General features: G+C 42.4%; 1 protein-coding gene across 2 annotated transcripts in view; it reads right to left on the bottom strand.

Moving 5' to 3' along the window:
• TAF4B (TATA-box binding protein associated factor 4b) overlaps positions 1-27,089 on the bottom strand; it is a 202,139-nt gene that overhangs the window by 20,731 nt on the left and 154,319 nt on the right. For both annotated transcript variants that reach the window (XM_029591165.1, XM_029591166.1), the window contains exon 13: positions 25,732-25,851. In XM_029591165.1, coding sequence (XP_029447025.1) covers positions 25,732-25,851 — 120 coding nt within the window. The remainder of the gene's footprint in view (positions 1-25,731; positions 25,852-27,089) is intronic.

The raw sequence follows: 27,089 nt of genomic DNA, 5'->3' as shown, positions 1-27,089 counted from the left end.
TGGAGAAGAGACGGCCGAGGGGAGAGATGACAGAGGTCTTTAAGATCATGAGAGGTCTTGAACGAGTTGATGTGAATCAGTTATTTACACTTTCGGATAACAGAAGGACTAGAGGCCACTCCTTGAAGTTAGCAAGTAGCACATTTAAGACTAATCTGAGAAAATTCTTTTTCACACAATGCACAATTAAGCTCTGGAATTTGTTGCCAGAGGATGTGGTTAGTGCAGTTAGTGTAGCTGGGTTCAAAAAAGGTTTGGATAAGTTCTTGGAGGAGAAGTCCATTAACTGCTATTAATCACGTTTACTTAGGGAATAGCCACTGCTATTAATTGCATCAGTAGCATGGGATCTTCTTGGTGTTTGGGTAATTGCCAGATTCTTATGGCCTGGTTTGGCCTCTATTGGAAACAGGATGCTGGGCTTGATGGACCCTTGGTCTGACCCAGCATGGCAATTTCTTATGTTCTTAATGAATACAGTCTCTTGATGCATAACAATAAACTTCTTCCTCCAGTCCTGTAACCTTACACAGATCCAGAAAGGTCTGTATTTTTTCAACCCAGAAATAAAATATTATGCCTGTGAAAGAACAGATGCATGGTGTCATCTATGTCGTGAGTTAAAACAGATCTCTACTATCAGGAGCGGCTCAAGGCACCCTGCTGCCTGAGGCAAGGAACGAGATGGCACCCCCCCCATCTCCCGACACCCACATACACACAAAAAGATGTATTTATTCTTGTATTAAACCACTTTTCACTTTATTTAAGAACTCATGGCCAATAAATAACATGAAACAAATTATATTATAAAAATAAATCAAATGACAAACATACAAAGAACGAAATAATAAATAACATAACCCCAAAATAATAAAATACAATGCCTTGAAAAAGTGCTCACACCTTTGAGCATTTTTGATATTCCACCATCAAAAAAAATTATTTGTAATTACTTTTGAAATACTTCTAAAATGACTTCCATCACAATGAAAGTGACAACACTCAAGAATATTTTCTTTCCAGTTTCTGACTGGATAGGCAGTGGCACATTCTTACTAATCAGATGAGTGCTTTCCGTGCCTTCTAGACAGCAAAAATCTGAATTGATTCTGTAAGATCTAACGTTTTGGCTAGTTCATGCTCTATTGACATAGTTGCAAGCCAAACAAGCCTTTCCTGGGTCATAAAGGAATGCAGATATGTCTTTATCAGCTTTAATTTAGAGAAGCTGTGTTCTCCACTTGCAACTGTCACCAGAAGAGTCAAAATTATGCACAGAGCAGTGGAAGCATTTAGGAAAAAAGACAGATAACTATTTTTGGTATACATACTCCAGAACATCCTTTGGAATTGAATCTGCCAATACACGTCTGGAAAGAGCCCTCAATTCATCATACAAGTCAGTTGCTTCAATGTCATGCTGTTCACCATTGGAGAGCACTTTGTCAAGTTCACCACACTTTTGTTGAAGGACTTCAGGTGCAGTATTTTGGAGTTTTTGGAATATTGCAGATTAACGGTGTATAAAAGTATTACATAAACTAAATAAATAAATATCAACTATCCTGCAGTGCTCTCTGAGCTGGAAGAATTGTTCATCAACTGACATGAATTATTCTTTAGGGTCTATGATAGGGGCATCTCGTGTCTCATAATCAAAGTGTGTCTTTTTACGGTGAGACCTTATTGGTTGAGCTGGGAAATCAGCATCGATGGTAATTTCCTCTGCCAAACTTCTTTGCTTTTTTCAGGACATTTTCAAATTCTTCATCAGAACAGTAATTTTGGAGGAATGGTTTTGCAGATTTCAGTTGTGTTATTGCTCCAGAAATGTCAATCTCAGACTATCTGGAGGGTCTTGCTTACCAGATTTATTTCCAATAGGATTTCATGCCACAACACTAAGCTACAGAGAAATTTGAATTTGCAGATATTGCTGGCAATGCCTGCTCCTTCTGCAATTGTTTTGCCTCAAGTGGTTCCTGTTAAAGTATCATCTTCCATAACTGCAGTTAAGGCACCATCCACCTTCCCGATCTGGTTGTGAATAGCCTTTACCGCCTCCACATGACTTTCCCATCTTGTGGTGCTCAGTGGTTTCAGTGTAAGGCTTGATATTCCCAGATGTTGTTTTAAGATTTGCCATCGATGAGTGGACGCAGAGAAAAATGCACACCCACTTTGAATAGTGCTGAAGAATGTAAAAGCTTCAACAGAAGCAGAGGCTGCCTCACTCACTACCAAGCTCAATGAATGGGAACTGCAAGGGACAAAAAAAGCTCGTTGATTTAACTCCTTCACCCGGGCCTGTACACCACTCTTTTTTCCTTTCATGTTTGCAACATTATCACAGCCCTATCCTCTCATATCTGCAATGTCAATGTCCATTTCCTTTAACTTCTGAAGCAGCACATCTGTCAACCCAGCTCCTGAACTGTCATCTACGTAGATGAATTCCAGGAAATGTTCTCTGACACTTAATACAGAAGTTTGATTTTTTAAAGATTCTTCTGCTGATACAAAATGCACTATTAAAGTCATTTGTTCAGTGAGGCTGATATCAGAAGGGCAGTCCAGAATGATGGAGTAATGTTTTGCAGATTTCAGGTGTTCCAAAATCATCTGTGTATGTGGCTAGTAACTGCATGATCTCATTTTGAATTATTTTTCATAGATAGGTAGTATGCGTTTCGTTGTTTCTTTGGAGGCTATTTTTCTTAGATGCTCCTTAAGTACAGAATCAAACTCTCCTATCAACTCCACAATTTTAAGAACGTTAACATTGTTTGGCACAAAAAAAAAAATGATCCGACTTCCCACAAAGAGCAAGGTTCTGAGCAGCGAGTACTCTCACAATTGCAATTTCTCCAGTGATGAGTGTCAGAATCAATTTTCTGTCGATTGCTTTTATCTATGGTTGCTTTTAACCTCACAGTCTTGCCTCTCGCTCTTTCCAGTTGCAGAATTCTCTGCAGTGATGTGGTGCCTTATGATTTGCCAAAGTCCTAGCCAGGTTTCTTCAATCCCTTGTCCCACTAGAACTTAAAGTAGATGTTGTGGTGTCAGCTTGGAACAGTTTGCAGCAAAAGCAGTAAGCAGATTCTTAGCTCTTTGAGTACATGAGCCATTGTCGCTTCATTGGGTTTTTCACGCCAGTAGTGAGTATGATGAAAGCTTCTTGTTTGTGCAGGTTCTTGTAGAAACCTGAACACTTTCACTTGCTTTGGACCATTTAGTACAAGAGCTTACTGCTTATTTCGGCCAGAGGCCTGGATCTTAAAGAATGATGGACTGAATTCTGGGGAACTACAACCTCCGGTTCCACCACACTCACAGATGCCAGTTTCTTCATCGAGCACACGCAAATCTTCATCCATTTGAGGTGTTGATGTGGATACAGTGGCAGTCAGCTCTACTGGAACATCTGCTAGAGCTGAATCTTCAACGCTAAGACTTTTCATCTCAGAGGATTCTTCATGACAAGTCTCAGTTGTTTCTGTTGTAATAAACTTTAGTATTGCTCCTTTTTGATTTGACAGAGCAGACTCCTTTGCTTCCCTTCTCTTTTTACCGTATTTTTCGCCCCATAAGACGCACTTTTTCCCCCCAAAAAGTGGGGGAAAATGTTTGTGCGTCTTATGGAGCGAATATAAAAAAAACCTAAAAATCTAAGACACCCCCCCCCACCCTCCTGATCCCTCCAAGACCTGCCAAAAGTCCCTGGTGGTCCAGCGGGGATCCAGGAGCGATCTCTTGGAATTGGGCCGTCGGCTGCCAGTAATCAAAATGGTGCCGACGGCCCTTTGCCCTTACTATGTCACTGGGGCCGACCAATGGCAGTGGTAGCCCCTATGACATAGTAAGGGCAAAGGGCAGTCGGTGCCATTTTGATTACTGGCAGCCAACGGTCCTTTGCCCTTACTATGTCATAGGGGCTACCGCTGCCATTGGTCTGTCCCAGTGACATAGTAAGGGCAAAGGGCCGTCAGCACCATTTTGATTACTGGTAGCCAACGGCCCAAGTCCAGATCGTTCCTGGACCCCCGCTGGACACCAGGGACTTTTGGCAGGTCTTGGGGAGGGGGGTTCAGGAGGGTGGGGGTTGTAGTAAATTAATTTGGCAGGTTTTGGGAGAGGGTCAGGAGGGTGGGGGTTGTTAATTAATTTAAAGGGTTGGGATGGGGTGTTTTTTTTTTGGAGGGGGTTCCCAGAGAAAGATAAGTTTTCTGATCTGGGGAGTGGACTGAAATGGCCCTCCCCAGACCCAAAAACAAAATGGGGAGAAAAAAAATGTTATGCACGTCCCTAATTTGCTCCATAAGACGCACAGACGCCCGGGGACAGCCGGTTTAGCACTAATTTATTTTTTTTTAATTTTCCCCCTCTGAATCCTAGGTACGTCTTATGGTCAGGTGCATCTTATGAAGCGAAAAATACTGTATATTGTGCTCCAGATAGACATTTCTTTCTGTCCAGAGGCATAGCGAGGGTCTCCAGCATCTGGGTGCCAATTTCTTATTTATTTATTTTTAATTAAAATCTTATATTCCTCAACTTCCTTGCACAAAACATTCAGTGCAGGCCCCCCCCCTTTTCTCCCCCTCCCATCATCCACTGAGCGGGGTCTCTTGACTGGGGAGCGATGGGGACCCCGCCAGCGCACCACCACAGGGCGCTGCCATGCAGGGCCAGTGCTAACTTTTCTGCAGCCCTGTGCAAACAATTGCTGGGCTGGCCCCTCAGAGCACACATATCAAATAATCCCCAACAGTTCTAAGGATACAACAAAACAAAGCCAAGGATTAGGGGGACGGACAGACAGACAGATAGACAGACACACACACTCTCTCTTCCACATAAACATACATAAAGCAGAGTTGCTTACCTATAACAGGTGTTCTCTTTGGACAGCTGGATGTTAGTCCTCACATATGGATGACATCATTGGATGCAGCCTGGTGTGGAACTTTGATCTCAAAGATTCTAGAGTTTTCAGTAGGGATGTGAATCGTTTTTTGACGATTTAAAGCAATAGTCAGATATATTTTAAATCGTCAAAAATCGTTAGAGCCGCGAAAAAAAAAATTTCCACGATTTATCATCAAAAATCGTAAATCGGGGGAGGGGGGGAGGGAGGGAAAACTGGCACACCAAAACAACCCTAAAACCCACCCCGACCCTTTAAAAGAAATCCCCCACCCTCCCGAACCCCCCCAAAATGTTTTAAATTACCTGGGGTCCAGTGGGGGGGTCCTGGCGCGATCTCCCACTCTCGGGCCATGGCTGCGTTAAGAGAAATGGCGCCGGTGGCCCTTTGCCCTTACCATATGACAGGGCAAAGGTAGCGCCGGCGCCATTTTGGTTCCTGTGACCTGACATCACGAGTGCAGGAGATCGCTCCCGGACCCCCGCTGGACCCCCAGGGACTTTTGGCCAGCTTGGGGGGGTCCCCTGACCCCCACAAGACTTGCCTAAAGTCCAGCGGGGGTCCGGGAGCAACCTTCTGCACTCGGGCCGATTTGCCAATATTCAAAATGGCGCCGGCGCTACCTTTGCCCTGTCATATGGTAAGGGCAAAGGGCCACCGGCGCCATTTCTCTTAACGCAGCCGTGGCCCAAGAGTGGGAGATCGCGCCGGGACCCCCCCCACTGGACCCCAGGTAATTTAAAACATTTTGGGGGGGGTTCGGGAGGGTGGAGGATTTATTTTAAAGGGTCGGGGTGGGTTTTAGGGTTGACAAAAACAGTGGCTCTAGATCATCCTGGATACAGGAAGGAACCAGAAATGTAAACAAGAGAGTCTGTAAGACGTAAAAAACCGCACAGTTTCTTCGGTGTGAAAAAAAGACAACCGAAAAAACAAACTGGGGCCCGAGAAATCTTCAGAAAGAGACTGTCGACCATTGTCAGCCAAAGGTCTGGAGAAGAGTGTCCAGGTATGGCTGGTAGGCAGAATAAACCCACTTCACACTTGAACGAGCAGTAAACCACAGCAGGGCCTAGGACAGACACTACATGCTGAAGCATCAGACCTAGCTGACCACGCAGGAAAGCAACAAGGGTTTCAGTCCCCGAAACAGACCTGTAGCCCAAAGCTTCGTGACAGGGAGATAAAATAGGCCTGAAGCTCATTCAAGAGTATCTGCCAGAACCAGTTCATCTATCCTATCACAGAATAGCAAGGGGAGCAGGAAGGCCCTTTGGGCAACACAGAGAATGAGAAAAAAACCCACTAAGGCAGTATCTCTCCCTTCAGGTATACGGAGAGATACCACGGGCTTCTTAGCTCCATTTCCACCCCCCCCCTCCCCGACAAACCAATCGGAAGTCGGAAGGCGTGAAGAACACAAGGCGGCAGATCCGCGGACCGCCGGGGCAAGCACAAGTCACCTGGTTGTCTATCAAAACCAAGCGAACAACTCACTGCCGAAGACAGTAGGGAGTTTCCCACTGAGATGGAGCCCTCTGTCTTCTGAAACATCAGAAACTGAGCGTGATTGCCCCATAGGAGAAGTCCTGAAGGCTCCACCAGGAGACGGGAAGCTGGGGAATCGCAAGCGCAATCTACGATAGAACCTAATTGTATTACCAGCCTGGAAACTCAAGGGGCACCAGGGCAGGCCCAGGCCAATCTCAGGACAGTACCAAGCCATTCGGCTGCGGTATCATTACCTCACCCATGAGTGCATATACTTCCCCTTTTAAGGGAACACGTGGCCCTTCAATGGACAATATGTTGCATGACCCAGGATTGCTCTACCCACAGACAGGGGTAATCCTGAAAATGGGGGATGAATAGCTTGCATGCTACTGCGAGCAGAGGGCAGTACCCCCTCATGCGGGGTACTCGGACCCCCAGCTCCCTCTGCCATGGACATGGCAAAAAGATGAAAGGCACGATTGCCTAGCTCAGTGGTTCTCAACCTTCTTTCGGCTGGGACACACCTGACAGATGGTTCTCACATGCATGACACACTGAACATGTGACTGTCACGGGGCTATATGTAAACATACACTCTGCATCCATGGGAACCCCCTTGACCCCTAACAATGGATGCAGAGCAGAACTAGGGCATTACCCATAGAATTCACCATGGAAAAAAAAAAAAGATATTCTGGTTCTGATGACATCTCAGTAAAAGTAAAACAAACTTCCTTTACTACCAGGCATAATAGCCCTCCTTATGAAAAGTTAATAATTTACCACTAATGCATATCCTATTGAGAAAACACAACAAATAAGATTGATACAATTGCCTACATGCTAGTTAAATACCTCACCTCGGTCACACACCCAGAACTGACCTTCACCAAGGACAGAAAGACCACACATTATAAATATGGAGACAAACTGGAATGGAAAACTAAAAAAGCCACTCTGCATGCAGTGTGAACCTGGAGAAATGGAAAGAGAAATATAGCACCTAACAGTCCCAGGATCTGCAATAATGCACACAAACTAACCCGCACAAAGTTACACCTGCATTATGGAACATATAACAACCCTATCTATGAAAAGGCAACACTACAAATATTAAATCAGGTCCTAAACACTAATACACCTCCTATTAGGAAAACAGAACAAGCCAAGCTGCTATAGATCCCCACACAGAAATAACTGTAAAACTATATTAATGTTTCAAAACAGCTGAAGAACAGAATAATGTCTCTCACACACACACTTTGCTTAGAGCCCCAATGCTGTGTTCCCCTTTAATTTCACAGTGGCAGATTTCCCAGGGCTGCCACTGCCTTCTCAGCGGCACTGAAGCAGCAAACATTTATTTTAGAAAAATATGCCACAGCACTCAAGCCTTTCTTCTGGCTGTCGGGATATCCCTAGGCTCCTTGCAGCCCCCCCATCTGCCTGCTTTTACGGCCACTGGGAGCTCCAATTGCCCCATCTGTAATCAGCATGGCTGAGTGCCACTTTTACTTTAATCGCAGCTTTGCTGCGCTCACTGTTGCATCGGGGGCGAAACACCGGCTGGTGCTCGGTGACACACCGGTTGAGAACCGCTGGCCTAGCTGATGGATCAAAACACTCCTCACAGAGGGTCCCGCAGGCAAAAATGACTAATGATAGCAATCCTTAAGAAAGACACCCACAGAGCTCAGCAGATATCAAGGTAACTCCCGAACCAGGGTGACACCTGGAGAGCCACCAGGGAGCAACATTGGACAGGCTCCCTCGAGGGAAAGTCCTACTCTTGGCTAATCCCGGGACTGGCGCCAGTCAGAGCAGTGGCATCCCTTGTCCGGGAACGGAAACAAGGGACACCTCTCGAAGGGGTGCACAGCAGGGCGTCCATAGGGGAACCTGAAAGGGTTGTCCTGGAACCCAGTCGAATCTCCCCTCCAGAGAGGAGAGGGAAGCAGCAGGATCAGGGCCTCCCGATCCTGAAAGACCGAGCAACTCCCCGAAGGAGAGTTGAGGCACAATCACTGCTCGCTGAGGCACAGACATGACCAACTCACCACAGGCAGCCAGCCTCGCATAGGGGAAGTAGCCACTGTAATCCCCAAAAGGGGCCCCCAGCTGAAGATGGTCCAATGAAAGCCTGTGCCGCTCCCTGGCCCTGGCCTCCAAGGAGACACGCCAATGCAGAGGATCGGGGGGCTCCAGATCAGATAAAACAATTGCTCAGGAACAGAGCCCCAGGGACTGTTCCACAAGCACATGGTAGAGTGTGAAAGACATTCCTTAGCTTTTCCAGATATTGTTGCCTGTCTTGCAGTTTGAGATCTCTTGTGGTTTACAAACATTGATCTTTTTCCCTTAAAGGTGAATTTTAAAAGTATTGTGTGCACCAAAAATAGCATACACACACATAAGTAGCCTCTATGTGCATATTGCGGTTTTTTTTTTTAAAGCCATAAATATACACGCATATTCACGTTCGCACGCACATATACACATGTAAAAAAATAGGGGCATTCCGGGACAGGGCAAATCATGCATGCATAAGTTAATTTAAACGACACGTATGCGTGTACCTTTTTCAACTTATCTGCATATTTTTTACGCCTGCTAATTATATGGCGTAAGTAATAATAAACGTGTTTATTATGCAGTACTGACTTGGGGTGCAAGTCTGGGTCAATCGGGGAGAGTTCAGGCTGAAGCACCAGCTGGGTCTCAATGGCCTGGAGGAGAGTGGGCGAACTGGTGGACGAACTGGAAAAACTAGTAATTTCCTCGATGCATGCATGTTATAAAATTGGCTGAGTTATACTTGCAAATTGGAACTTAAGTGAGCAAGTCTTCATGTACTTCCACATGTAAATAATATGTGCATATGTGTTTAAAATAGGAGATTAAAGTATGCACATTCAATGTTTTGAAATACGTGATTTCAAGGCATTGTACATTCTTGCTCAGAGGCCTACATATGTGTGCATGTTGTGTAGCAAATATACATGTTTTTCACATTACACGCAGATATGAAATGCACGCTATAAAATACTAAAGTAAAATGTGAAGCTTTTTTCAAAGTTATCCTCTTATCTTTTCAGACATTTCTTTATAAAACCACAGGAACCTCCTTTTCTTCTCATCTGTATTACTTTCCTAACAAAAAGGATAGTTGCCTCCTAGGTTTGCCCACTGCTCTTCTATTTACCATAGATTTTCCCATCAAACTAATGACTCCTCGAAGTACTCCCCCATTTTTTTTTTAAAAACTTTTTATCTATTTGCATTTTAAATCATAAAATAAGTTTCAATTTGCCAAGAAAAAGTATTCACAGAGAAACAAAACAAAAGCAAAAAAAAAAAAAAAAAGAAAGAAAAGAAATACAAGTTATAAAATATTTCCAGAAGACCAAAATCAAATATGGGGAAAACCACAGAAATCCCTGGGAGAGATTTTATAATGAAGAAAAAGTTAAATGGAAATCTATACCAAGAGAGCACAAGCCTTTCTCCCACATCAGGAAGCAGCAGTCCTAGTATTCATGGATAAAAACATGCCATACTGGGTCAGACCAAGGGTCCATCAAGCCCAGCATCCTGTTTCCAACAGTAGCCAAACCAGGCCATAAGAACCTGGCAAGTACCCAAAAACTGTCTATTCCATGTTACCATTGCTAATAATAGCTGTGGCTATTTTCTAAGTCAACTTGATTAATAGCAGATAATGGATTTCTCCTCCAAGAACTTATCCAAACCTTTTTTGAACCAAGCTACACTAATTGCACTAACCACATCCCCTGGCAACAAATTCCAGAGTTTAATTGTGCGTTGAGTGAAAAAGAACTTTCGCCGATTAGTTTTAAACGTGCTACATGCTAACTTCATGGAGTGCCCCCTAGTCCTTCTATTATCCGAAAGAGTAAATAACCGATTCACACTTATCCGTTCTAGACCTCTCATCATTTTAAACACCTCTATCATATCCCCCCTCAGCCGTCTCTTCTCCAAGCTGAACAGCCCTAACCTCTTCAGCCTTTCCTCATAGGGGAGCTGTTCCATCCTCTTTATCATTTTGGTCACCCTTCTCTATACCTTCTCCATCGCAACTATATCTTTTCTGAGATGCGGCAATCAGAACTGAACACAGTGTTCAAGGTGCGGTCTTCCCCATGGAGCGATACAGAGGCATTATGACATTTTCCGTTTTATTCACCATTCCCTTTCTAATAATTCCCAACATTCTGTTTGCTTTTTTGACTGCTGTAGCACACTGAGCTGACAATAAAGGGAAGTATAACTGGGGCTTTGGGACGCCGGGAGCCGCAACACACCAGCTGGTGCTTGGCGACACATTGGTGTGTTGCGACACACTGGTTGAAAACCGCTGGCCTAGCTGATGGATCGAAACACTCCTCACAGAGGAGGGTCCCGCAGAGTCTCTGTGAACACCTTGAAATCTTTGGCTCACTGTGTGGCAGCAGTGAAAAAGGCAAACAGAGTTTTAGGAATTATTTGAAAGGATTAGAGAACAAAACTGAGAATATCATATTTCATACTGTAATGCAGGCTATGGTTCTTTGCAATCTTGATTATTGCACGTCACTCTACATTGGACTTCCACAAAATAGGCTGCAACCACTACAGCTCATACAGACGCTACTGCTTGGGTCCTATCTAAAACCCCATTACATCATAATCTCTCTCCAGTGTTTACTATGCACTGGCTCCCAATAAAATGGTGTTCACTGTATTAAGCTGTAACCATAATTCACAGAGTGGTCCATAATGAGCTGGAATGCTGGCTAAGTTCTATTTTAAGAATTTATAAGCCAATAAGACCATTAAGATCTTCTGGGAAATACTTCTTGGAAATTCCCTCTATTAAACTGGCAAGACTTGGCATAATGAGAGACACAGCATTTTCCATCACAGAACCTCTTTTCTGGAACTTCCTGCCTGATTCCATCAGTGTAACAGAAGACTTCAATATCTTTAAAAAATCCTTAAAGACCTATTTATTTAAGAAGGCTTTCAGCCTAGATGATCAGCAGAATTCTCAAGCGTCATGAGTCTAAAATTTGAACAGTAGATAAGAAATGCTTGTTCTGGCTATCTTGATCTGAAGCTGAAACTATATTATGTCCATCTGATAAAGACAGTAGTGATGATAAATTGGAATATTTTTGTTAGTCATTGTTTTATGTATTTTTTTATGAATGTCACCACTGTAATCTGCCTTGAAATAGTTCTTGTGATAAGCGTGGAAAATAAGTTTTAATAAGTTGAAATTGAAATATTGCCTTTGAATAGATTCATGTATGACCATACCTTAAGCACTGTGTCTCTGTGGTCTCCCCCATCTCAAAAAAGACATAGCGGACATAGAAGGTACAGAGAAGGATGACAAAAATGATAAAGAGTTTGGAGAAAAGCTAAACCATTTAGGGCTCTTTAGTTTGGAAAAGAGATGAGAGAGGGGATATGATTGAGATTTATAAACAAATCATGGGAAATATTTTTTTCAATCAGCGCACTATCGTTATGAAACCTATTGCCAGAGGAGGTGGTCAAGGCAACTAACAGTGAAATTCAAAAGAGGACTGGACAAGTTTCTGAATGAAAAGTCCATAAACAGTTATTAGCCGGATGGGAAATCCAGCACTTATCCTTGGGAATGATACACAAGAATTAAATCAACTATTTGGATCTGCTGAATATTTGTGATCCAGACTGGCCATTGTTGAAATCAGAATGCTGGGCTCGAAGGACATTGGTCTGACCCAGCATGGTATTTATGTTCTTAATCAAAGATTTGATTGCAGCAGTAGAGGGGCCCAACCAATCTGAACCCAGGTAGAGAGGGGGGAGGAACCATCAGTTCCACCACTCTGCGATTTCATATACTTTCCTCGATGTTCTGGCTCTCCTCCTCCTTTCACTACAGACTTTGCACTCTGCTTCTTTTCTGATAGCAATCCCCTACAGTCTACAACATTATATGTCAGCTTGCTCCCAACATATTCAGCCTCATCTTCAGAAAGACAGTCATGCTGTTGGCATCTTCATTGCAGAGAATGAAGAGAAAGGAACAGCCCTTGCACTGGTGCTCAGCAAAATCTTTACACCTATGTCTATCCATTCAACCTCAGTGGCAACAGAATACTTCAACACAGTAGAGGTTGACTGAAGGAGCTCCAAAATCAGTTGCTGATATGGATGGGTGGTCTCCAGGTTTGTACTCCCCCATTTTAACAAAGTTAGTTTTTCTAAAGTCCAGGACCCTCATCTTTGAATGAACCATCACCACCTGTACTCTATAATACATCAGAAATACTCCCCAAAGTTAAATAACAAGTCCTATTCCGATCCATTACCAGTTGACAAAATATATCTCCTTATAGAAAATCTAAGATCTCTTTGCATCTACAGAACACTGCAGCTCGGATGTTCAAATCAACATATAGCAGACTGAAATAACCTAGCAGTAGCACCTCTCCTTTCATAGCAATTCCGTGAATATCCTCCATTAAATCTCAATCCATTTCTTCTGCCTGTGATGGATGTTTGTTTATTACACCAATATAAATACATGTTCCACTTCTCTTTCCAGATTAACACAGTGACTCATTGCCTTGTAAGCCCTGCAATCGAGAGAGAGAGAGACAGAGACAGAGTATTAAGGTGCACCTTTAAAATGTGATTGCTGGTATTTGATGCATACAATACCGTAAAGCTGCAAATGATCTTTGCTCATATGCTGCTATTCTAATGTACTGTAAAATGATTTGGGTTAATCATGTATTCAAAAACATGAGTCACAAATTCAAATAAAATTAAAAATAAATTTTCATCCATCTCCCAATGATTCTAGTTTAAAACTCTCAATAGAATTAGCAATTTGTTCTGGAAAATGCTTTGCCCCTTCAATAGGTGGATACTAGCTCTGCTCATAAATCTTGGGAACACCATCCATGGTCCAGGAAACCAAAATGCTCTCACCAACACCATTTATGCAACCATTCATTCACCTTCAGAATGCAAGCTTCTCTGCCTTGGCTTCTTCTGATCGACCGGGAGACATGAGGGGGAAAAAAACAAATCACCTGCGAACCTGTCTGCTTCATCCTCTTTCCCAGAGCCATGAAATCACTTTTAATACTTCAGGGGATACCTAACAGTATCATTTGTGCCAAAAAGTATGTAAGTCTGATCTCCACTGTAACTCTGCTCATCAGAACGCCTCATCAGTTTCTGTAAAATGCGAACTTCAACACAAAGTCAGCTCCAAGCTATTTTAGTACAGCCATTTATATGCATAAAACTGGGTTAAATGACTTTGAAAATTCAACTCTAAATGCCCAACAGAATTATCACTGGGGAACTCGTGTGCCCAGATGTTCTAGAATTATATACCGATACTAATGAATACAGAAATTATATACAAAAGGAAGATATGCAATACATCTTATTTAATATGGAGAAATGCTTCAATCACAAGTATTTAGAAATTATTTCATTGACAGATACAGTTTGAGGCAATTTCTCAGACATTTTTCTACAAGCAGTCCAGGGCTCATTTCAAAAGATACTATTATGAAAGTAGTACCTTTTTCTTCCTTTCTAATTTTCCCTGTTAAACAATTATCACATTCATTTTTTTCTTTAACCTGCTGTTCTGCATGCAATCTTATGTGTTTGTTAGTAGATCGCCGCAGTTATGATGAATGAAGGAAACAAGAGTCCCCTGAATGCTGACATACTGGTGGCACTAGGGTTTCCTGTAATACGAGAAAGCCGTTTTACCAGTGAAAATGATACATGCCCATTTTACCATCTGGGTGAGGAAGTACAAACAAAAGAAAAGGATCCCACAGGTGTTAAATTTTACATTTTTGTTACTGTTGACCCCCCCCCCCCCCCCCCCCGAGATATCGAGCACGCCACTACAGGCAGGGGTGGAACAACCTGTATAGTATGCTCGATATCCCAGGAGGGTTCCCAATACATATTATTCGAAGACACTGCTTGTGGAACTTTAGTCCTTTCCTTACAGAAATGAGAAGGAATGGTCTGTTCTGAGTACTTGGAGCCATCTGGGAATCCTGATGCTAGATATATTATAATAAAACTTGTGAAGCACCTGGGCGATGTTCAACCAAATGGAGAACAATAGTGTCTTAAAATCTATATTACAAAACAAAAGTTTAGACCTCACTGAAGGATAGTATTACACAGAAAAAAATATGTGCATGTATACTTGGACCCAACACACATACAAAAAGGGTTGAATTAGAACAAGTTTGAAATTTGTGGGCAAAAGCGACCATTATCAAGGTTTCAACTTTTGGTCTATCCTCAGATAGGGTTTAAGTCTTGATGACTAGCTTGGGACAACAGACAAACTCCTTCTGCAACCTGGTACATGTGCCACCTCGGTCTGACCATTAGGACTCACCACTGCACAAAGCTTGGGACTTCTTCTCCTGGGGCTCTATGTCTCATACTCTTAAAGCATTAGTGCCTTCTACTTATTTTCCAGCTAGAAGGAAATTTAAGTTATCAAAAGTAAGGAAATGTAAAAAAAATACAAATTGAACAGCCAGAGCTTTAAAATATTTAAAAGTAAATATCTGGACTGGCCTGGTGGCAGGCACTCTATCATGCGGAGGGACCAGGGCTCAAATCCCTACTCAGGTCGGGGCTAGGAAGACAGTCAGCCATCATGCAGTGGTGACAACTAGTGGCCAGACTGCTCGGTTTAGCCCAATTCTGTCACTGCAATGACTGGACTAGAGTAAACTGAGAAGGCATATGACGTACGAGAAAAATCCCTGGGTGAATGCAAATAAAGGTTCATGGCAACAGGATCCCAGCCCTAGTTTCAGCTAAGTTGGAAGCCCAAAGGAGGAGGAGAAAGAAAACGCTTGGTAAAGAAAAGAAAAGATAATATTTTGGGTCTAATAAATTGTGCAATGGATCGTTCTGCTCCTCCTTCACGGATTTGTCAATAGTAAGCCCGCCAACTAGGTGCTGCATCAAAAATATCCTATTGCTGGGTTTGTCTGTGATAAATCATGAAGGAGGAGCAGTAGCAGAGAGGGTCCATAAATTAACATACCTTTATTTTATCACTGGGCTCACTAATTCATCTTTATCTAAGGTTCAGTTTCCATCTCAACTAAAAATGGCAACTGTTAATCTGTTATTAAAGAAAGTTAATACCGACCCCTGTGACCTTTCAAATTATCATCCAGTGTCTACACTGCCATTAGTAGCAAAGGTTGTGGAAAAAGTAGCATTTATGCAACTAAGAGTATCTTACAGGCAATCTCTTGAACAGTTCTCAGTTCAGATTTCGACCACATCACAGTACTGAATTATTATTCCTATCTACTTCTGATAGTATTCGCAAAGGATTTGATTCTGGGACCAAATATCTGTTGGTAGTGTTGGATCTATCATATGTATTCAATACATTAAATCATAAGATCTTATTGGATCACCTGAGGTCTCTGGGAATAGACAGATTATTCCTGGTTTTCAGCTTTCTTGCTAGATCGGTCTTATATGTTTGAGCTTTGGGCATCTTCTGATCTATATTCTTTCCACAGGATCCCTTAAGGCTTTTCTTTGTCACCTATCCTTTTCAATATTTAACTCCTCTTTGGTCACATCCCTCTAGTCTAAATATCTCCTTTAAATGCTTCATGGATGACATCCAGTTTTTTCTTTCCAATCCTGTCTTCTATAGATGCAGCACCGGAGAAGTTATCTGGGTGTCTGGTGCAAATTAAGGATTGGCTTCATGAGAATAAACTGCTGTTGAATATAAAAAAAAACATACATACATAATGGCAGTTAGGAAAAGAGTAATGTGTTCCTGTAATGATGAACCATAAACCAAACTGGTAGCTGAATTTTATATAAGTTGTAGAGTTCTCAAATATGAATTGGGAAGTCTCAAAAAAGAATATTGCAGTAGTCAAGGACAGTATCAATGAATGAGTGACTGTCCAAAAGTTGGATTGACTGACAAGAGGCTTTAGAGAATGCAAAAGGTGCAGATTATAATAAGATGTTTGTACTAATGAGCTGAAGTGTGGACATAGAGAGAGTGATGAGTCCATTTGTACCCCCAAGTTACTGAACTGGTTCTTGATAGGAACCGAACTTCCTTCAAATGAGACACTTAGAAGATTGATATCAACCTTGGGTTAAGATATATATATATATATATAGATATATATAGGAAAGAAAAGCACTATTGCTTCCTATTAAACTCCCTCAAAGAAGTACATTATTCAAGTAAAAAATCTTCTATATTTTATTGAAAATGTGACATCATATACATTTAATTCCTTACATAAAATCTACCTACATCTAATACAAATGTTTTGGACCACTCAATTTAATTCACATAATGAATATCCACCATTGTATAGTCTTAAGTTCGCCCTCAAATCTATACTACCTCTTACCTCACTCTGTCCCTCTTTCTCACAAACAACACCATAAAATAGATCTTTTATTTCAATGTGGTTGTTGGTCTCCTTTCATTGGACCACCTCTAGATATTTAAACCTTTATTTTTGGAATAATTTGTTATGGTTTATTAATATTCTGGGACCAAGACACAAGGCTTGGTCTCAAAATAGTTCTCGCCAACATTCACTCCATTAATCCTCAGATCTTCTTAACAGGTGTCCTACTTGTCCATCATTCTCATGGTGACATTGTTCATATTGTAAAAAATTATTTGCCGAAAGGTGAGATGCCTCACACAATTTATCAAATGCTATGAGGGAATTTAGTTGGAGTACATGGTCAAATAGATAAATCCCTGATGTTACCCAGTCCGTAAAAGCCTGAGGAGGGATGCATGGGGAAAAGCGAGTATTATGAAGTAGGTAGGTCGAGGGATAGTATATATAATTTCCAGCCAGCTTTGTCCTCCATTGCCCCCACACTTGCATGGTGGTTTCTAATGTGCAAGGATAATGGAGCCTTCTCCGCCACAAGACTTGAGGTTGCCACGGTATAGCTTGTAGAGGCCTAGGTCCCACTATTGCCTGCTCAATACACACCCACTGTTTGGGATTTATTACCATATGCATATCAATGATAGCCTTAATTTGGGCAGCAGCGTAATATCCTAAAAGATTAGGTACCTCTAAGCTGCCTTGGCTCTTGGGTTGATACAGAAATACGCGGGCAACTCGCGGGGGTCTACGCCGCCAAATGAAATTTAAAAAATCTTCTTTTGCCATCCACTCAGCGTCTTGTTCCTAATATGAATAGGGAGGGTAGTAAACAAATACAAAAACCTAGGCAAGATGTTCACCTTTACAATGGCTATTCGACCCATCCAGGAAAAATGTTCGCGGGACCATCTATATAGGTCTTTATAAGAACATAAGAAATTGCCATGCTGGGTCAGACCAAGGGTCCATCAAGCCCAGCATCCTATTTCCAACAGAGGCCAAAACCAGGCCACAAGAACCTGGCAATTACCCAAACACTAAGAAGAACCCATGCTACTGATGCAATTAATAGCAGTGGCTATTCCCTAAGTAAAATTGATTAATAGCCATTAATGGACTTCTCCTCCAAGAACTTATCCAAACCTTTTTTGAATCCAGCTACACTAACTGCTCTAACCACATCCTCTGGCAACAAATTCCAGAGCTTTATTGTGCATTGAGTGAAAAAGAATTTTCTCCGATTAGTCTTAAATGTGCTACTTGCTAACTTCATGGAATGCCCCCTAGTCCTTCTATTATTCGAAAGTGTAAATAACCGAGTCACATCTACTCGTTCAAGACCTCTCATGATCTTAAAGACCTCTATCATATCCCCCCTCAGCCGTCTCTTCTCCAAGCTTAACAGCCCTAACCTCTTCAGCCTTCCCTCCTCAGGCTCCATCCCCTTTATCATTTTGGATGCCCTTCTCTGTACTTTCTCCATCCATAGTTTTAACTAAAGATATGTAATTGGCTGCAAACAAATCGGAAGTGGCAGGGCAAATCTGGACCCCTAGGTATTTCAGAGGGCCTTTCATGTGTTTGAAAGGGAATTGTTGCCTGAGTGCTTCTATAGTATCCTGCGGGACATTGATGTTTAAAATTTCTGATTTTTCATAATTGACCTTCAGGCCAGACATTACCGCCAGACACATTACCGAATCTCTGTAGTTCGCCCACCACTCCAGTAAGAGAGCAGACAGGGTCAGTAAGGGTGAACAAGATGTCGTCTGCAAATAGCGATAATTTAGAGTGAACCTCTCCCACTTACACCCCGCTTATTAAGCTCGATTGCCTAATTGATGTCGTGAGCGGTTCTAGGAATAGGCAAACAGTAATGGGGAGAGAGGGCACCCCTGTCTCGTGCCCCGCCCAATAGGAAAGCTGTCTCCATAGCTCCCGTTGACTTTTACCCTTGCCCTAGGATTATCATATAATGTTTTGAACCACTGTAAAAAACTATGGCCAAATTGCATCTTTTCAAGGACTTTAAATAAAAAAGGCCAATGCACGAGGTCAAAGGCCTTTTCGGCATCAACGGAAAACAACAGGGCTGGAATGTTTTGTGCGAACATTGTCTGTGGCTTGTCTTTGGGGGATGAAGCCCACTTGGTCATTATGGACAAGAAGGGGCATCAAACTGTTCAGCCGAAGAGCTAATATCCTGGCTAGCAATTTAAGGTCCAAGTTAATCAGTGATATGGGTCGATCACACCCACACACAGTTGGATCTCTGCCAGGTTTCTCAAGTACCGTGATACCAGCGATGTTCGATTGCGGTGGCAGGGTACCTCCTTCTATCAGGGAATTGAATGTCTCTGTAAGAGGGGCTGCTAGTACATGGGAGAATGACTTACAGTATGCCCTGGAAAGACCATCGATCTCTGGTGCTTCTCCTGGTTTTAAGCCTTTAATGACCACCTCCACTTCCATGGGGTTGATGGGGGTTGTCTAAATATTGCTGCTGATCCAGAGAGAGGCTAGGAAAAACGACACTGTCTAGGTAGGTATGTATATCAGTCTCCTGAATGGATGTATCTTGAGAGTACAAGGATTCATAGAATCGCGAAAAGCATTGTCTAATTTCAGACCCTTGAGTGTTTTTAATTTTCGTGATGGAGCTATGGGCTTCTTGTAATTTGAGATGCCTAGCTAAGTAGCAGCTGGCTCGGTTGCCCTGTTCAAAATGAATTTGTCGCAAGGTCTCAAATTGGTAGAGGAGTTTCTTGTTGTCTAGTGCCTTCAGTTCAGCTCTAGCCATGGAAAGACGTTGCAAGGCTAGCAGCGATAGAGTGTGGACATGGTCATGGAACAGAGCCTCTATTTTTGACACTAGGTTGGTGTGGTCCCGAGCTTCTGTTTTTTTGTTGTGGGAGGCATAGGAGATCAATATTCCCCTCAGAACACTCCCGTGTTAGTTCTTTGGAAGTGGGGGGATTAATTTTGAAATACTCTTGCATGCTCTCAGAGATTGGGTGAAAGAGTAATCTTTTAATAGGCTCTCATTCAGCCACCAAAATTTAAGGCCGAAATCATTGTCCCCAAACCGTACATCCAATAGGATGGGGGCGTGATCTGACCATGTGATGATCCCAATGTCCGCTTTACAGATTCTGGTTTGCAACGTCTTTGCACAGAAAAAGTAATCCATACGTGTATATGATCCGTGCGGTTGGGAGAAAAATGTATAGGGGCGAGAATGTGGGAACAAATATCGCCAGCTTTCTACAAATCCCTAATGTGCTATTTATTACAGATTGCAAAGCTTGGCGCGCTCCAGCATTAGATCCATGTGAGAGTGAGGAGCTGTCCAAAAAGGGATTACGGGAGACATTAAAATTCCCTACAATGATTATGTAGCCTACCACGTGAGATAAGAGCACATCATCTATTGCTTGGAAAAAGGACGATAAATTGCAATTAGGGGCATATAAGTTGAGCAATGTTACCATCTCTGTGCCCAGGCAGACAACTAACAGTATATATCAGCCCGCAGGGTCTAATACTTGCTTAACCACTTCTTGAGTAACCAGAGTTACTGTAGAGATAGTAACAGCATCCATAGGTTCCGGAGAACCACCTGCTCAGGAAACTAAGCAGGAGGAGGTGCAGAGTACTCCAGATCATTTAAATCAACTATCAGTTGGAGCTATTAGACCAGAGAAGGTAACTTTGGAATCCATTTGGGATGTTGTATCAGGTTTAAGCGCCTCTATAAATAGACTTGAAACAAAGATAGACAACGTATCTTCAAATTTTCAACTTCAGATAAATAATACACAGCAAGCAATTACTGCTATAGGAACAAAAGTAAAAGAAAATGATAAAGCCATAAAGTCCTGTCAGAAAATAAGTGCATTAAATAGCAAAAGATCAACTATATTGTTCAAAACGATTAGAGATAATTGAAAACAGGATTAGACATTTAAACATCAGAATACTAAATTCACACAATAGCAGGTGAAATCCCTTTTGTAACTCTAAAAAGACTTCTGAAAGAAGTTTTAATGTTTAATGATACTGATTTTCCATCTATAAATACCTGCTATGTTTTGGAAAGGAAAGGTGTTATGCCTCAAAATGTCCCTGCAAACTTAACTAGTTTTCTAGAAGACTCTACTAATGATGTTATGAATAGAAACACCTTAGTGGTATCGTTTATAACACAATTAGATGTTAATAAAGTTATGCGTAGATATTTTCAGAAACTTCCAGTACAGTTTTATGGCCAACCATTGAAATTTTTCCCTGATCTAGCATCCATAACTAGATTAAGGAGAAAGGAATTCCTTGCAATGAGGCAGAAAGTTCTATCCTTAGGCTTTTCATTTCTTCTTCAATATCCATGTAAATGTCAGATAAAGAGAGATCATCAAAATTTTACCTTTTTTCAAATAGATCAGTTTCAAAAATTTTTGGAGGCGCAATTACCAACTACATCATCCCCTATGGATCCAAACGATTAGGGTAGAAATAAGGAAATTCAATTGTGTGCTATGCAATGTTTATTCTTTAAATTTAAGTTTCTCCTTAAAAAATTACTCTCCCATGTCTTTGACTCTGTACAGCTCAATATTTGTCTAAAAAATGTTAAATAATTCCTGGAAATACAGCATAGTGGTACTTGAATTTACATAATTGAAATTTTTCTTAGTTATAAGTTACAGCCTTGAAATTATACACTTTGTAAACCAAGTAATGACTTGTTTAATTTCTATGATGTATTATGGAAAATTCATAAATAAAGAATGAAAAAAAAAAAAAAATTCCCTACAATGATTATGTAGCCTACCACGTGGGATAAGAGCACATCATCTATTGCTTGGAAAAAGGACGATAAATTGCAATTAGGGGCATATAAGTTGAGCAATGTTACCATCTCTGTGCCCAGGCAGACAATTAACAGTATATATCAGCCCGCAGGGTCTAATACTTGCTTAACCACTTCTTGAGTAACCAGAGACGAGATTAGAATACCTACCCCCGCATAGCGTGAGCCCTTAGTGCTTGCCGCTAAATAAATGCTGGCGAAACCTTTAGTGGAGAGTGTGTTTCCTGTATGAAGGCTATTTGGACCTTATGAAGAGCGATCTCAGAATAAAGAAGCTGCCGTTTTCTATGAGTTGAGCACATTTCCATGAGTTGAGCACATTTCTATGATTATGTCACATTGAATGACATAATCCTAGTTGCCATCGGCATCTAGCATGAGGGTTGTGGTGCCTGTTGCTTGCGTCGCGCCGTGTATACTAAGCAATGGCAGGGTGTGACATGAAACCTGAGAGTCATAATGATAGTAGTGAAACAAAGCGGATCGTGCATGCTCCCCAGGGATGGTAAATTAGTGGGATTAACCCCCCGTTCTATATGAATGAGTCACTCCCCGCCCAGGGGGCTACAGCCAACACCAAGTGTAGAGCCCCCCCCCCCCAGCCTAGCAAAACTACTGAAAGATTTTTGCACACAAAACACTCCATTTAGAACAGCACTGTCTCCCCTCCGCTCAGACCGCCGCTCCGCGTCCAGTCGCACCGGAAGATGCGACCTTTCAAGTTCAAAACAGCTGTAAACGGTCAGACCTTTAGTTCAGTCCTCTAGTTGGGGCCGGCGGATCCACAGTGGAACCTCCTGATTGCCATTGCAGTCGGCGACCTCCTTTTTCCACTCTGCGCCACTTGGCAGTAAACAGCGCTGACAAAGATGCCAGCACCATTTTAGAAGTCTCCACAGGGAGGTGTATTCCCGCTTTCTTAAAGGCTTCAACGGCATTCACTACCGATCTGACTCGTACCGTTGCTCCTTGTAGAGAAAACTGCAAGCCAAACGGGTAAACCCAGCGGTATCTGATTTGCTCTCGCTGAAGGTAGCTGGTGACATCTTTCAGGTCGTACTGCTTGCGGAGAATGCTCTGGGCCAGATCCTGGAAAATGGTGATGGAATGACCCTCCCACATCCAAGTTTGTTGCTTCCTGGCCATATCATAGATTTGCGTTTTTGTGTGTAATTATGAAGGCAGATCACTATGTCTCTGGCTCTATTGTTTGGCCAAGGGCCCAGAACTCTGTGAGTGCGGTCAATTCTTATTAATAAAAGATCTTGATCATTGCCCTCAGGGGCAGCTGTGGAGCCGTGGGTCAGTAGAAAGCGGCACATGCTCTCTGCGCTCTGCGATGCGTCCACATAACCGCTTCATCCAGGACGCCCCTGATGCGCAAATTACAGCGCCGATGGCGATTTTCCAGGTCCTCGATTTTATCGAGTAACTGGTCAATATCTGCGCGGTCTGTCTTTTGGGGTGCCACAAGCGTGGTCAGAGTTTCAGCGCGCTGGTCTACTCTAATATCTATCTCATCGATGCGGTTACTCATGGCCACCATATCCTCTTTTAAATCCACCATAGAGGCCAGCATATTCTGAGAGTGCCGCCGGATTTCAGCTCGTAATTCCTGAAACCACCCTCGTATCTCCATCTGGGAGGGTAAGTCTGGAGGATCCCCCATTTCTGGGGTGCTGTTATATATGTCCGTGTGTTGGGAGTCATCCAAACTGCTTGCGGCCTGCGAGTCCGCATCGAGGGGAAAGTCGTCCGCATGTTTACTAAACACAAACTGTTTCCTGTTTTTCACTTTGTGGACTTGGCTGTTTGTTTTCGCCATTACGTCTATATGTTTTTGCGGATAAGGGGTACTGCTGTGTGCAGTTGTACCTCAAATCGGCTGGAGTGAGGAGCTGAGTTTTCAGACATCCATCTTGGTCGGCTGCTCTCTAGCACACCCCCACTCAATTTTCTCCTGTTGCCTTAAGTACCCACATTCATTTTAAGCTCTCTGGGGGAAGGGAATTATTGTATCTGAAATCAGAAAAATGCTGTAGGCCACCTTGAACCTTACTTGGAAAAGGTGGGCTTAAATCTAAATTCCTCTTTCCTTTTCCTTTCTAACAATATTTCCTACTATGTTTTGCAGCAAGCGAAACTTCTCCTATAGAAGCATCAGTCACTGCTTCAGATTCTCTCCCCTGCCTAGAACCACATCTTCAGAATAACCTCCATCCTGATACAAAAAAGCTTCTACCCTGATCCCATTCTGGTCCCACTTTAAAATATTTATTCAAACTTGCTCTTCCAGAGCTAACCTCTGCTCAATTCTACAATACTCACCCCTATCCTTTAACTAGCTCTACACCAGTGTTCATAATCTGCAGGTGCTTTCTATAGGGCCCTTGTGAAGGCACCATATAAAAAACCCCAAACACAGTTTTCTCAAAAAGTTAATACTGATTGCCCTCCATAAAATACAGCATTACACAAAAACAAAAAAAACAATTATAGTAGCAACATGCAAAAAGATTTGATATATTTTGCCTGCTCCTTTCCAGACATTTTTGTGCGGCCAGTGAAGAAACAGCTCTTAAATGCAAAAATGTTATACATCCAATTCATCTCGACACAGATAACCGAAATTTGTCCTGAACAATACCCCTCCTCCCCTTCTCTCAATCTCCCTATAATCTGGCTGTGATTGCTTTTTGTGCGTCTGTCTTTGAAGTACACTCTTAGTTTTAGAACATTATCCTTGTTCACCTATGCAACTGCCTACCTTTGTAATTCATCCTACGTTTGTGAGTGTCTACCCTGTACATCGTCATGATTCTCACATGGAACGACAGTATATAAAACAATCAAATAAAATAAATGGAGGGGAAGAGGGCTAAAGATAAAAATTAATATACTTTACAGTTTTCTCATTTAGATGTGGCTTATAGGGCAGAGTACACTGAATAGGAATAGTCCACATAAGTCATAATACTTTAAAAAACAATCTTTTCTGGTATTGAATTCTAAAGCAGACTGCACCAAAACTTCATAGGTGCATATACTTCCATGTTATATATCCTAAATGAGGAAAATATTACTTTTTTTACATTAAAAAAAGTGTTTCCTTGAAGCTTGGGAACAGTGCATGAAACTACCAGTTCCCTCCAAGTGGGTGCTTTTTATCTTCACTAGGCCATGTTAAGGGGTCAGAAGGCAGCTATGAGGGTATCAATATGCAGAGCTCCAAAATACACTGGGAGATCACTACCAAGAGGCTATTTCCATTTGTAATTATTTCCTTCCACTTTAAACCTCCTCTCCCTCCCATAACAATCCAATTACAGGATCGGCCTGGGGCTTCACACTGCCATGCAGGAGGATCTGGGCTCGATTCTTGGGGCAGGTGTACCGCCCCAGGTCAGCAGGGGCTGGCGGTTCTGCGGAGGAAGTGCTCACAGCCCCTGAGGGGGGGAGAGGGGAGACCCAGTCATCATGCAATGGCAACTCCTAGTGACTGAGTTTAGAGACACCCTGGCCAAGGACTATCGTTGCAAGGACTGGGGGGGGGTTAGCATGTTGGGAAGGGATGGAAAAAAATAGGGGAACATCCCAGAGTAGTTGTGAATGAAACTGGATCTCAGCCACAGTTTCAGATGAGCTGGAACAGCAGGAAATTGTCAAGACAAAAATACATACAAATCCCACACAACCCATTTACTTCACATTGGTCTTCTAGTATATGTGCTACAATTCTTATGGTACAGCACAAGCACAAAAACTACAGTACAGATACAAGCAGAATAATGCATAAAACTGTTTTGGCTATTGTAAAAAAAAACCAAAACAAACAAAAAAAAAATATTTGGGATACACATTTTACAAGTTCCAGGATGCAAATGTAAAGGAGGGGGCAAGGAGAAGAGGGACACGGGCAAAAGGGCAAGAGGGGCAGTGGGCGGGAACAGCATTTTTTTTACCTCACATCCAGACAAGGCGCTCGACGAATCCAGTGGCCTTTTCCTCCTTGGCCCAATGGCGGCCAGAGCAGTGAGATTGGCATCTCTGTGCTGGATCTGTGCCAGCTCCATCTGCTGCATCTGGTTACAAGAAGAGTACAGGAATCGCATGACCAAATGCTAGTGATTGCCACACACGCGCCCAGAAAACCCGAGACTTAAACGAGCAGAAAGATACATTATGGCCCTGGCTAGGACAGGCCGAACCAAAAGAACAGGCATCGCATCACTCTTCTCTGAAAACGATGTTGTGTGAAAGAACTTCCTTTTTTTTCTCTTTTACAGGAGTGAACGATTCTAGGGCAGCCTTAAATGGCCAGCAGCTGGGTGCAAAACATCTACCGTTGCTTTACAAATAAGTCTGGATCCAAAATCTGTGAAATGCAGATTTATGCACTAAAGAAACAAAGGGACAGCTTTCCTGAAAAGGCTGCAAGCGATGATTTATGACACTGATGTGTAAACCGTCAGAACGGTATCCACCTGAGCTATTATTTACCTCGCAGCGCACCTGCGCAACTTGAACCGCTGACACGTGGGGTTATGCGGGAAGAGGTGCATCGATTTACTGATCTTTGGATTAAACGTATGGAAGCTAAAATGGGTTTTGAAATTGTTGCCGTTTATAAAAGTACAAAAAGCTATCAAAGAAAAAGGTTGCAATCTGTGGAAAAATCTTATAGGTCAATCATATGTTTAAAAAAAAATAAAGAAAAGAAAAGAAAAAAAAATAGTGGATTCACACAATTTTGCAGTGAACTACATGCCATTAAAGAAAAAAAAAATGTGCCAATTTAGATTTTAAAGCACAAACTGCAGCATTTCGAAGGAAGTGAACTGGTTACATTTACTCCTGCATATCTACCTGACTAGCCAATAAGCTGGCTGCCCCAAAACAAAAGTAAATGGTGCCTCGGGCATAGCCTCTCTTCCGTATCGTTATGGCAAAAGGCGGTGCTGAATGAAGTTCCAACTGGGCCAGAAGCTCTGGAGCCAAAGCATAATAACTGGCCAAAAAGTAATTCACTAGCATCCAATACCAACAGTTAAATCAAACAAAGGGCACAAGCTTATCCAAGAATGAAATTCTGCAGCAACGTCCTAAGAGACAGAAGCAGCAGGGCATGGACTATTTTGTGGCGGAGCAGTGACACGTTAACATTAAGGGGGCAAATATTCAAGCTCGCCCCTCCGAAACAAAGCATGGGAGGAACCTTTTACCCATGAACCTTGCACCAGTTTTCAAAGCCAAGGTACACGCGTACTTTCCCTTTGAAATGTGTTGCAATAAAAGGCAGCACGGATGTTTGCACTGGCTT

Source organism: Rhinatrema bivittatum, chromosome 2 (genome assembly GCF_901001135.1).
Source record: "Rhinatrema bivittatum chromosome 2, aRhiBiv1.1, whole genome shotgun sequence".
NCBI lineage: Eukaryota > Metazoa > Chordata > Amphibia > Gymnophiona > Rhinatrematidae > Rhinatrema > Rhinatrema bivittatum.
The sequence above is the reverse complement of the archived record's forward strand: the minus strand, read 5'-3'. Positions and strand labels throughout refer to the sequence as shown.